At 40.4% G+C, this 13,992-nt stretch overlaps 1 protein-coding gene across 4 annotated transcripts in view; it reads right to left on the bottom strand.

Annotated features, from left to right (window-relative positions):
• The window catches only part of Nfia (nuclear factor I A), a 378,241-nt gene that overhangs the window by 27,124 nt on the left and 337,125 nt on the right, over positions 1 to 13,992 (bottom strand). For 3 of the 4 annotated variants that reach the window (XM_048351438.1, XM_048351439.1, XM_048351437.1), the window contains one exon: positions 8,048 to 8,139. The exons of the other annotated variant lie outside the window; for it this stretch is intronic. In XM_048351438.1, the coding sequence (XP_048207395.1) occupies positions 8,048 to 8,139 (92 nt within the window). The remainder of the gene's footprint in view (positions 1 to 8,047; positions 8,140 to 13,992) is intronic. 4 annotated transcript variants of the gene reach the window in all.

Genomic DNA, 13,992 nt, shown 5'->3' with positions numbered 1-13,992 from the left:
TCTCTCTCTCCCCCTGCCTCTCTCTTATTGGTCATGGGGCTTGAACTCAGGGCCTGAGAAATTTTTCAGTCAAGGCTAGTACTCCATTATTCTGAGCCACAGCACTACTTCTGGTTTTCTGGTGGTTTATTGGCGATAAGAGTCTCACAGACTTTCCTGCCTGGGCTGGCTCTGAACCGTAAGCCTCAGATCTCAGCCTCTTGGGTAGCTAAGAATACAGGTGTTAGCCATCAGCTCCCAACTTAGAAGTCACATCTCTTTAAAGCTTGATTTTAATAATAAATGGTACAGTAGGGCCAACTATAATGATTCTACCTGCTTCAAAGTTCTGCTCTTAAGATCAAATGAGAAACCACTTTGTAATTCAGAAAATAACTATCACTATAAAAATAAGATAAACTCTCACTGATTACTTAGGAGGTATTAAGCACTTATTTTTCTTATATTAGCAAAATTTAAAACTCAACAATAGGATATATAGATGTAAACATTTGTATATGTGTGAATGTCTGTTTTTCTATCATTTATCATCTATAGAAAGACAGCGAGAGCTAAAGAAGGAAAGAAACCAGACTAGAAAAATTAAACTGCCAATGGAGGAAAAACAAAAATGACAGAAAAATAACGTACACATCCTTTTGTAAGGACAAGATAGTGTCAGCCAAGATTGTACATGAATAAGAGCCATGCTTGTAGCTACTCTGCTGTCTGATCTCTGGCAGGGGCCTGCTATTTTCACACACATAGACTAACAGCATTAGTGAAAGTCTTTTTCCACATGTGAATGAGAGAAGCAGTTCAGCTTGACTGGACAGATACATGGACTAAGAGGAAGCTGGGGCAGGTCTTCAGAATGACCAAGTTCAACACTATTCCCATTGGAGCCAGGGAGTGCTGGGCCTGATGGCTTGATGCAAGGGTGCTAGTCACTTGAAGACCATCTTAAAGGAAGCATTTACTGCAAATAATTAGGGAAGCAAAGTTATTTGGGAGAGATAAAAGTTCTGGAGATTGGTTTAAGTCAAGGCTATCTCAATTACCTTCAGACAATTTTGCTCCTCCAAGGACCAAATGAGTTTCTTCCTCTGTAAGACATGATCAATGGCATCAGCCTTTAAGGGCACTTCAGGACTGCAGTCAGGCATGAGCCTGGCACTGTGGCTGGCTTAACATAGGACATCAACTTGACCTAGAAACCTTAACTTTTCTCAAAGCAGAGGCAAATGGATTCTCTCTCTCTCTCTCTCTCTCTCTCTCTCTCTCTCTCTGTCTTTCTTCCATCCTTCCTTACCATCCTCACTTCTGCTTTCTAATTTTTTTTTTTTTTGCTTGGATGAGGAGGGCACAGGGCAGGGTCTTACTATGGAACCAAGCTAGCCTTGAACTTGTGATCTTTCACCTCTGCCTCCTGAGGGTTGGGATTATAGGCATGGATCAATAGGCCTGGCTAGCAAATGGGATTTTATCTGTCATTCCTCTATAGTCTTAAAAGCTCCATTATGTAGGCTTGTGATTGAAATGCTCAAAATCTACTTTCAGCAGAAGGTGAAGATTGAGGAGCAGAAAGACTTTCATTCCCTTCTAAGGAAATCCAAGTGCCTTGCCTCTGTAACTCCCCAGCAGACCCTTGAACCACTCTGTGGTGTCTCTTTTTAGGGCAAAGAAGCTTGTGTCAGGGCGGGCAGTCTGTAGGAGGCTTAGCTAATGGAGATAGGGCGGCAAATGAATTTTGTGCGATGGATGTGGATGCCACACCAGCTGGGGGACATTTACTGGGGACTCCTGGCTGATACCTGCACTAGCAAAGGTTTGCTCCAGGGAAGACGGACTTAAACATTTTGTCTTCTTTGGATGGGCTCACTTGAGCTACCATCTGACTGGCAAGAAATTTATAGTAGAGGGAAAAAGGGAGTAATGTACAAGAACCATGCCATCAGACCAAAGTGAAATGAGAACAAATCGCCTCACCAGCCTTTTTTGCCTCTTCCACTGTTTGAGAAGTTCTTACACCCCACTCAGGTCTTGATCTCTTGGGCAAAGCCTTATATTTCTGGTATCACAAGGTACTACAATACTCTTGCCATTACTAGTGTTTCTTTCTTTCTTCTATCTTTTGTTTCCTTTATGTTATATCTTTGTATATCTTCCTCTAGAATCAACACAATTTGAAAAGTGTGTGTGTTCTCTCATTTGGTAAGAAATCAAAACAGCAACATTAAGTAATGGGAGAAAAGAATGCATGGAGAATTTTCCAGATTGCCTAAGCTTTCATTTCTCTTGCAGGGCTTCCAGAATCAAGCATCTGGAATGACAACAGATGGAAACATTCTCTTTCCCTATGTGTCCACCACCCTACTGCCCTGGTGTAGCCCCCTTCAGGGTGACCTGGTGGTGTCATGGACAGTCGGCCAGCAAATGGGTAACACGCTTGTAACTTAGCAGTAAGGGGTTCTCTTCAGATCAGCTCTGGTTCCTAGCACAGGGACCTGTGAGAATTATGCGTACGTTGGTACAGTTCATGAGGCAAGCGAGTCAGGCAGCTAAATGATTTATTAAGCAAAGGTTACAGCACCTGTGCCTTTTTGTCAGCAAATCAGGCCCATGGCATGCCAAGCGAGTCTTCTAATAGCCCAAATGGTAATTTCATTTTAAACAGCATTTTAGACACCATGATCCTGTTCATGCGAACAATGATAGATTTGGGTGGTAGGGAGGAAATGCCTGTTTTAAATATTGTTTGCACTCATTTTTCATTATAAAGAATTAGTCTTCATTGGAGTTCCGCAGGTTAAGCATTTTTATTTGAACATTCTGATTAGACTGGTGCCTGAATCAAAATCAGTTCCTTGTTCAGTCCTCCCATGTCAGGACTCATATTTCTATTTACTACCTGATGATGAAAGGATTCACATTATTTCCCCCACCTTTAAGCAAACTCCTTTTCTTAATGGCTCTTGTTTCCAGAAATCAGATTAAATTATGGGATGAAACAGAAACGGTCAATGGCATTCTGCTGTTTGAGACAATGGTAACAGTGTCCCAAGTGATGTAAATACACCATGCTCAGATATTTTTCTATATGTTAATTTTGACTATCCTGGGATATTATTGAAAAATAAGAGCGGCAGGGTGGAGTGAGTGCTGGTTTCTATGGACAGGTGGTTGTTCACAGGTGGCTGGCTGCTCCTCGGGTGGAGGAGAAGAGGCTGCAAACCGGAGGGGACAAAGAGAAGTAGCAGAGGTTGGAGGCAGAAGAAAAGGACAGGTAACTTGCAGGCATGTTTAACCACAGCCCCAAAGAAGGATGAAACTTCCCATGTGCAACTGAAAGGTGGGATAGAGGAAAGTAGTTCACAAAGAAGCTAAGGAGGATGCAAGCTTGCCTCAGCAAAAGGAAAAAGTCTCTGGAGAGAAAAGAAAACCAGACTGGAAGGGAAGGAAGGAGAAATGGCTTTCAGTTATCCATGTGCTCTCTCCCTATCAACCATTACAGATGATGAATAGGTGCAATAAAAGCCAATATTTAGCTTTCCCAATTTACATGGAAAGAAAGCCATAATGTATTGGTAAGGCGAAGAAACAGCAGGTTACCAAACTGTGTATAATATGATCTCATTTTGCGATTTATTTGTATGTGTAGAAACAGTTGGGATGGATTTATAAGGAAATGTTAGTAGTAGGACTACGGGTGACTTTTATTATTTTTCTCATCTGTATTTTCCATAGTTAACATGTTTCAGGACTGTAATAAGAAAATGCCATCATTTCAAAACTTTTTTTTTGAGTTAGATTCACTCCCTGTATGCAGAGTACCTACTCTGTGCCGGCATGACAATTTGGTAGTTTATACTCCTAAGAGGGGAAAGAGCCTTTAATCGCTCTAATGATGACACTTTCTGAATGGTGGTGAGATGCATGGATTGGTCATTGGAACTATGTTTTAAATGCACAGTCCAATGGCACCAGACACACTCACTGTGATGTGGCCACCATTACCATCATCTCAAAAACATTTTCATCATACAAAACTTCAACTCCACATCCTACCCTTCTCCTGATAATTGGAAACTGCCATAGTACCTTCTATTTCTATTTTGTGTGTGTGTGTGTATGTGTGTGTGTGTGTGTGCGCACCAATGCTGGACTTGAACTCAGAGCTTCATATTCTTGTTTATTTATTTATGTTTGCTCAAGTTTGGTGCTCTACCTCTTGAACCACACCTCTATGTCTTGTTTCTATCAACTTGGTGGTTTGGGGATAATATTTATCTTTCTGTGACTGACTTACTGAACATACCATAATGTTATCAAGATTCATCTGTGCCAAGGCACGGGTCAGAATTCTCTTCCTTCCTAAAGAGGAAAGCTATTCCGTTATACACAAATCTATGTCCTGATGGACACTTGGGTTGTACAAATATCCTTCCGGACCTTACTATCAGTTCTTTTGGATACATACTGATAAGATCTCAGATATAAAAGCAGGATGATGCTAGTGGTATTCTTGAGAATTGTCAGTCTGTAGATATCTCCAGGGAGTAGTATACTTAGAGAGCATAGGCTTTGCTGTCACAGAGAACTCAGTATTTATTTTTGTTCCACTCCTTACAGTCTGATGTCCTTGGGAAAAATCAACCATGTCTTTTGGTCTTGGTTCTCACATCTGTAAAATGGAGACAATCATATCTCCTCTATTGGATAGTTATAAAGATTAGCTGGTTAATGTCTTAAAGTACTTAGCATGTAGGAAATGCTCAATAAATAAGTGGAGGCAGAGTACAATTGAGTAACTCATTTTTCTTCAGGAAGCTTTTTTTTTTCTTGCCAGTCTTGGAGCCTGAACAAGTATATACATACATATAAATGCATATATTTTATTTATATACATGTGTGTATATGTGTATGTAGGTTTGTTTTTGTCAGTCATAGGGCTTGAACTCTGGGCCTGGGCACTGTCCCTGAGCTTCTTTTGCTCAATGCTAGTACTCTACCACTTGAGCCACAGGACCACTTCTGGCCTTTTCTGTTTAAGTGGTACTGAGGAATCAAACCAAGGGCTTCATGCACGCTAGGCAATCACTCTACCACTAAGCCACATTCCCAGCCCCAGGAAGCTCTTTCTGTAAGTTAAAACTACATATGCTGGTAGCTTGTGCCTTTAACCCTACTCAGGAGGCTGAGATCTGAGGATCGCAGTTCAAATCCAGCCCTGGCAGGAAACATCCATGAGACTCTTATCTCCAATTAACCACCAGAGAACAATAAGTGGTTCTGTGGCTCAAGCAGTAGAGCACTAGCCTTGAGCTGAAGAGCTCAGGGACAGCACCCAGGCCCAGAGTTCAAGCCCTATGACTGACAAAAACAAACAAACCTACATACACATACACACACACACACACATATATATAATATGCATTTATATGTATGTATATACTTGTATGCATACATATAAATTTGATTTATACCCTCTAGGGAAAAAACAAACATATTACCTCTAATCTATCTTCTGTAGGATGATGTTTTGGGTATTTTGAGACATTTCCATTGGGAATATGTCTTTGAGAGAAAGATTTTTATCTTGCATTTATTTTGCACTGAGAAAGTTCAAGTATCTGCCTAGGTGACTCTCCAAGTTTTAGTTTACCAGGGGGAGAAAGCAAAGTTCCTCTTTCCCAGAAAAAAAAAAACACCTTTTTCTATATTTCAGTGAATAACATATTTCTGGCTTTGTAACAATTATATCAACATAGAGAAAAATGCAATCATTAATCTGAAGACTATTTTTCAATTACGTTTTCTTGCCAAAATTTTTCATCTTTTAGGCTAATGTCTTCCTGAAAGGGAGCTTCTATTTAGGTCTAGTGATACTTATTATTTCTATCTACATACATCTAACACTTTAAACAGTTTGATAAAGAAGTTTCTTTTTATAAAATTAGTTAACACATACACATTGAAATATTTAGAGTGCACAATTTTTAGCTCCAGGCATGTGAACATGTACGCATATTCATATATATGAACAAATGACAACTCTATTAGCAAAGTTTCTCGTATGACAATTAGGAATAGCTTTCTTGTATGAACAAATATATGAACAAATGACAATATGTATGTACAAAAGACAACTCCATTAGCAAAGTTTCTCTTATGACAATTAGGAATAGCTTTCTTCAAGCCAAATGTGGCAGGTGTCACTGGATTTTTTTTTTAAATAAAGAAACATGTAAGCTGTTGTCTCTGTGATGCCAAATATTTAATGCAAACCAAGAAACTTTAGTTCCAGATGCCAATACTGGGTTTACATGACATCATCCATCCAGATGCGTGGAAAATTTGGATTTTTAAGAATTGGATTTTTGTGGTCAGCCTCATGAAGACTGAGTTCCTGGGTTAAATAAGGCATTTGTGAGACAAAGAGATATTGGAATATAACATGTTTCGATTGCAGAGGAAATGAGCTGAATGGAACACAGGGTACAATTTCAATGTTCTGAATCACAGTTTATATAAAAATATTCTGTGAAGTACAAACAGGTCATTTCAGAGGTTCTTTTTCTTTTTCTTTTTTAAGGTTTTTAGTAAAGTAACTTGAGCTTTGGGAAAATAAAGCAACCACCCCAATAAAGAGCCACCAGCCCCAATTGTCCTTTCTTATTGAACTTGAGGATAGAAAGAACAAAGTAAAATATTAAACTTTTGGTCTGTTTTAAACATAGATGGTTTTAAGGTGATGATGCAATTTCAAACTCACCAGGAAAATATCTGAATCTTTTGACAGTATTGGAAAAAAATAAGCAAATGACTGGATGTTTATGGGAGGAACTAAAGAGCAGATTTTAATCCTGGACACTATGTACAAGCCAGTTCTAGAAGAAACAACAGAAACAAGAAATCCAAGAGGCAGCCTTCCCTGTGTCCTCGGCCCTCTCTGCTCCATGGGTATTGGACTCCTGTGACCCAGCTCTGGTGAAAGGAGTCTTCCCAGCCAGTGTGGGTGAGCCTGTGCTGGCCACAGAGCTGTAACCAAAGCCCTGGGAAGAGCGAGCACTTGAACCCAGGCAGGCAAGCCTGTCATGGCCACTAGCCACCTGATCACATCCTCACAAATAGATGAACAAAATACCAATTTGGCGTCTGGGGATGACACACCCAGATATAGGCCCCAGATCACGCAATAATTGGTCAAACACCATGCTAAGAACCTGATGGAGAAAATTCTTTCCTTTGTTATCAATTAGGATAACATACAATCATATTCTAATTAGAAAATCAGACAGTAGATTTCTCTTTTTAGATTGGAGACCAGGACTCGAACTCTATACCTGCCACTGCTTTTGCTCACTGGCTAGTGCAGTACCAACTGAGCCATGCTTCCAACCCCACAGAGAATAATATTTATGTTTAAATCAAAACTTGAACCTAACTGCATTCTGAGAATTCTTCTACACATATACCTGGGAATCCAAAGGCTTGTTGCTTTTCAATTCACAGCAGCCACTCCAAAACTTTTTCCCCTTAAGCAACATCTTTTCTCCTTGAACTAGCCCCAAGCATATTTATCCAGTGTGGCCATTCTGCACACCTCTCTCAAATATGGCATTCTATTCACTCCTTGCCCACCCTCTTCATGTTCTTCAGGAGCCAGCAGTCACCCGTGGAAATGTCTCCTATTTCTGGAACCTCACAGTAACTCAATAGGGTTCAAAAACCTCCTCCCCCTCTTCCTTTTAGAAAGCGTGCCAGGTTCCTGGGGAACTATAATGAATACAGAGGAGTGGCTGACCTCCCTCCCAGCATGCACTGTCCTCTCAATACCACAAGCAACACCGGATGGTGTGTTTGCTGCTTCTTTGAGAACACAGGGAAATGTGGCTGAAGGAAGGGGGGGGGGGGAGTGTGGAGGAGTGGGGGGACCAGTGTCAGGAGGAAAAGAGGAAAGAGGGGCTGGGCCATGCGGCCTGTTGTGCCCGGAGACCAGTTAACAAAATGCACCTGATGAATAATACAAGCTGCATCACATACAGAAAAGATGAGAGCGGCCCACCTGTGTCTGTTGAGGGATATTTACAAAGCTTGGATCCCGTGGTCCAACACTGACGAATCGGTTTGCGGGGGAGGTGCTGGGTGTCGAGTAGGCTGTGAAGGAAGGGACACATGCGTTCAGGAAGCAGCACGAGATTGCACACGCGAACAACACCAAAACACACAGTCTCCCAGCCGACGCAGCTGAGTAACAAGGAACTGTGCAAACACTGTAGCTAGCAAGGGCATTTTAGACAGTCCAAAAGGGGTAGCGGAAGGGAGGGGGGAGGGTGGGGTATTGGTTCTCGACTGCTGTGATTAAACAGGGTCAAGTTGGTGTTCAGAAGAGCTATTTCCTTCCCCCACCACTCAAATTAGAACATGCAGAGCATTCGCAAAAGTACACTTGCTATGTTAAACACGAGCTCTGGGGGCAGAGAGGGGAGGAGCACTGGTCACTTAAAAAACATTGCTTTTCATGCGGTTATACTTCCTTCTAAAAGTCATGAGCTGGTTCTAGGCCTCCATGGCTTGAGGTGAAAGAGGAGTCTTTATGGAGCGAGTAGATGGGCTCTCCAGGGTGGACATGAAAACCATTTAGAACAAGCTGCTTTTCCCAGGAGAGTGGCTGGAATGTTTGTGGTACCTGAAATGTGCTTAAAATCACCATGTTGGTGCTCTTGCTTTCCTAGATCCCTTCCCTAGGGCAGCACTGTGGAGATGCTGTGTAAACAAGGCCATCATCACACTGGGGCCTCAGGTTCCACACTTCAGTTTCCTATCCTTTCCATAAGTCTGTTGTTTTGCTTGTATCTCAGAGCTTCAGCTCAAGAAAACAAACAACAATAAAACCCCCAAACTGGTGTATTTTGTTGTCTTGGTGCCCCACAATTTAGTTCTTTACCACAAACTCCAAGCATTTATTTCTTCTTTCTAGGACTTCTGGATGACAGCTGAAAATGATTCCACATTTCTTAGTAATAATTATGATAATTTTCAATGAACTCCAGATGCACCACTTCTAAAACCATAAGTTTCTTTCCCCTTACTGATACCATCTACTTCTGCTTTACAGAAAACTGTTCATCCTTCTTGGTCTTCTTGTTAAACACATCTAGAGAGAAGAGTCCCACCAATCCCACCCAAGACCCACTGATCACTGGTAAGAGCCCTGTGATGGTGCTTTGGACAAGGCGATGGCCATGGTCAGTCACACTGAACAAAGATTGAGCATGAGGGCCCACTGTTGAGTATTCCTAAGAAGCTTTTTGTTACCACAGCATTTCTTTTTTAAACGTGGCTCGATCCAGTAATGTTTTCATAGCAAATGAGCTAAACATATGGTATGTCATACTGCCTAGTAAAGTGAGTCTAATGTTTTTCTTCTGTACCTTATCCACTGTCAAGACTCGTTTGACCAGAGTTGAGACATAGCTTTGCATTTAACCATTTCCCCATACCTTTCCATCCTGGGTATGAGGGAAATTTAGTTCATTTTCTTTTTCATTTTAAAAAATGTCAGTAAAATATACACTTGATTGTTTGCTTTTCTTAGCTCATGGCTTTACTTTGATCTACTTTAAGGAATGGCAAAAGAAAGTTATATGTTGAAAATGGTGGTCTATTGTCTGCTGGAGTTATTCATTGGGTCCTAGCACTCACAGAGGGCGAAGGAAACAGGAAGAAGCTAGCTGGTGAAAAAACCTGGTGAACTAGTTAATGGCTAGAGGAAAAGTGTTCTGTTCACACATCAATAGGTGTGTAGGGAAGCTATAAAAAAGAAACAAGAAGTATGTTCAGGTACTAAGGCTACATTATTAGTGATATTTTGATTTCGAACATCCTGCTTATTATAATCACAGAACAGAATTTCCTGTAACATTTTTGCCATATTGATGATGTCATAAATGAACATATTTATTGGTCCCAGAATACATGCCTTTGACATGCTTTTCATTATGATAGTCCTCCATTGACAAAAGCAAGCTTACTAAATCTGGAAAGGCATTTATTTGTATTATAGTTCACTATTTTTACTGTCCAAAATTTCCCATTTGAAAGAAGATTTATCATAGAAAAAATTTAACTCCCTATAAATGTGGTAAGAATAATAACTGGATATTTCTTTTTTTTCTTCAACTGTGGAACAGAACTTGCAGGTTAGATTTCAGAATATTCCAAAGATCTTTAATGATTTCAAGGGCTACTAAACTGCACCAGAATTTATTCTGGTTATTGAAAAAAGAGACAGTAGTGGTGAGAGGTGGTAGTGTATTGGCATCTTAAAAAGGATATTATAAGTACAAAGGAAATCTGGATGACCTAAATCACAGAATGGTCTCAAAGAAAATTTATTCTGTAGAAAGTTAGCTTCTGGGTAAAATCAGGGACACAGGAAAAACCAGGGAAGGAAGAACAAAATTGTGACTTATCTTCTATTATTATAGCTACAGTAGACAGGGTGTTCTCTAATAACAGATGTCATTCCAGAAAAATATGACATAAATTAATTTGATTTTTTTTCAAAGAGTTCATTGAATGAGGGCATTATACTCTTGGGGGAAAAAAACACCTTCCATCTAAATTTTTTTTTTTTTTTTGGCCAGTCCTGGGCCTTGGACTCAGGGCCTGAGCACTGTCCCTGGCTTCTTCCCGCTCAAGGCTAGCACTCTGCCACTTGAGCCACAGCGCCGCTTCTGGCCGTTTTCTGTATATGTGGTGCTGGGGAATCGAACCTAGGGCCTCGTGTATCCGAGGCAGGCACTCTTGCCACTAGGCTATATCCCCAGCCCCCATCTAAATTTTTTATTAAAACAACTTCATATACCATAATCAACATTATTGGAGAATCAAGAACTGGGGCACATGGTTCAAGACCACCCTGGGCATAAAGTTTCAAAACTCCATCTTAATCAAGTAAGTGCCAGGCATTGTGTTCTATTTCCAGTACCACAACAAAAGAAAGAAAAAGGAGAGTGATGACTAATTATATATAACTATGTTGACTATGGCATTATATTGTATTCACTTAGTTCTTTCTTCATTATAACTTTATTTTGTTTTATTTTTGTCAGTTGTAGAGCTTGAATTCAGGGTTTGGGTGCTTTGCTTGAGTTCTTTTGCTCAAGGTTAGTGCGCTACCACTTTGAGCCATAGCTCTACTTCCAGGTTTTGAGTAGTTAATTGGAGATAAGGGTCTCATGGAGACTTTTCTGCCTGGGCTGGCTTTGAACCTTGATCCTCAGATCTTAGCCTTCTGAGTAGCTAGGATTACAGGTTTGCCACCTGGCTTTAATTATAACTTCACCTTGTTAAGAACTATAAATCAAATACTTTGGGAAGAGCAGCTTTGGGAAATCATAAACATGATTTTTTTATATCATAAAAGTAATTTTTGAGGGTAATAGAGATGCTGTTGAGATTTAGTAGACACTTTAACTGGTGACTTTTGTTAATGTCAACAGGGAAATCCATTCAGCAATATAAATATATGACTATTGCAGATTAAATTATTTATTACTTAGCAATAATACTGTGGCCTATTTTCCTATAAGAAGCTTTATTAGCTTATCTTTATTAATTGTACCAAAATTTCCTTCCCTCTAATGTCTTTCTTCACAATATCCTAGAGTCTTAATTAGTAACTATCAAAATCTCAGTGAAGAATTTGACCCCATACTGTATCGTGTCACATTGTCCTCTTTATGCATTGCTGATTCTATAATACTTCTCTTAGGTGATACATCTGGCCTCAGGAAAGGCTGAGAGAATGGTCAAGGGCAGTTCTCTCTTTATAGTTTATAGGGCCTATGAGGGTTCAGAAGTCTCTACAGGCACTGGGGGTCAAGAAGAAGAGCACAGAGACCTCTTCAGCACTGGTCTTTACAACACTGCAGGGGTCTCTAGAAGGACTTAGCCTCTATGTCCTTAGAAATGAAGGTGCTCAATACCAGCAACCAACCAGAATTCTAGTTTGTATTGCTCTTTCTGTTTTGTTTATTTTACTTTTCTAGGTAGGAAATAAGGGACATGTCTGAATAAATGAATCATGACATTTCCAAATGATTTAGTGTGAAATAACCTTCACTCACTAGTTACATCTGGACATGTGGTTAAGAACTCCATTGATATTTGTGTGTGTGAGTGTGTGCTGGTTTGTTCTTGCTTTGGTTTTTTTGTCTGTACTGGGGCTTGAACTCAGGGCCTTGCACTGTTACTTGTCATTTTTGTCCAAGACTGGTGCTCTACCTCTACTTGGGCTTTTTTCTGGTTAAGTGAAGGTAAGAGTTCTCACCATTTTGTCTGCCTGGGCTGACTTTGAATTGCAATCTTCAGATCTCAGTTTCCTGAGTAGCTAGGATTAGTGGTGTGAGCCACTTGGGCCTGCCAGTTGATGTATTTTAAATAGAGGTACTTAGTGCTTTCCTGCCTAGGGGAAAAATATGACTGAAAAGGAAGTTCAATATTAAAAATATTTGCATCAGCATGCACTGATGCTTCCTTATCCTCCAGGTCTAACAAATAAGGGGTAGGTCTGTGTTGCCTATTTTGCAAATAGGTAGATGGTTGTAGTTTGGCAGCTAGTGAAATATATATGGTTATGAGAGCTAGAAAAGGAAGAAAATCAAGGGTTCAGTGCTGAGTGTGAGGTGGCTTTTGAAGGGCAGTGTGCCTATGAGTGGTTTCACCTAGGCTGAGCTAGCTGAGGTGAAAATGAGTACAGAAAAAGTAATGCAAGAGAGCAGGTGAGCTTTGAGCTTCAGAATTTACTTGCAGACACTAAAACCAAGACAGGAAGTCCCTTAAACCTTGATAGGTAGGTGGTCTCTCTGATGCAAAATGTTAAGACAAATTTGGTTTCTGTATAATCAGAATTCTAATTCCAGGGAAGTAGTGGCCAATCTCCCTCTTTTTCACCCCCCAGGCCTCCACCAAGTCTAACCTTTGAGTACATCAGAGATAGATTTTATTGCAGTCATATGCTCTCTCTTCTTCTCATCTCACTTAGTCTAACACTTGCCACATGCCAGGCACTGTACTGCCCATTGCTGGTTTACAAAGGTGACATCAGTACTCTCTTCAGATGTTACAGTCCACTGGGCAGAGGTAAGAAAAGGAGAACAGTGCCTAAAAGTAATAGAAATAAAAACTCAAAGAGTTGTAGAGGGAGAAGGTTGACAGGTCCCAAAGGACCCAAAGGTCCCAGAGGACGACACCCAAGCAAGGGATGGAGCAAGGAAGAAGGATAGATGGAGTGTATGGATGCATCTGCCATTCAGCCAGGGAAGTCACAATTTTAACTCTGAGACTTAGAGTGTTTGAGAGTGGAGGGGAAGAGGCCTCTTGGAATTCATTTGTTAAGAGAAAGAAATAAGCTCCAAAACAACGAGACATTAAATTCCCTTCCTGAGCACCAATAAGACGATTCTGGCTATTCCCTCATTCAAAAATTTTCTTCTCAACTTATACATCAATATGCACCTCATTTTCTGAAACTCAGTTGTGTGTGGGGTCCTCTCTAACAAGAACTTGTCAGGAACTGAACTTTACTTAAAGTCAACTTGTGATCTTATCACTTACCCAGGAATGTACTAGTTACTAGAAGAAAAGAAACCCCCCAAACAAATTCAGGAATACAAAGTTAAACAGAATTCCATGTAAGGGGAAAGTGGCTATGTCCTAAATGTTTCCCTAGCACCACCTGCCAGTGAAGGAAAGCTGAGTAAGAGAGCAGTCAGTCACAAACTGAAAGCGAGATCACTAAATACATAACTGAAATATTCATATCCCCAATCTCTAACTGTGCCATCATATCTCTTAAAAAGCCCTCTGTGAGATTTTCATTTCTAAAAAAAAATTTTTTTAAAGAAAATAAAAAGTGCTGAAGACTTAGTACAATCCATTGGCCAGCTTGCTTGCCCCCCCTCCCTCTCTCTATCTATGTCTTTCCCTCTCTCCTTCCCTCCC

The sequence above is a fragment of the Perognathus longimembris genome, chromosome 7 (genome assembly GCF_023159225.1).
Source record: "Perognathus longimembris pacificus isolate PPM17 chromosome 7, ASM2315922v1, whole genome shotgun sequence".
NCBI lineage: Eukaryota > Metazoa > Chordata > Mammalia > Rodentia > Heteromyidae > Perognathus > Perognathus longimembris.
This window is presented reverse-complemented; position numbering and strand designations above follow the sequence as displayed.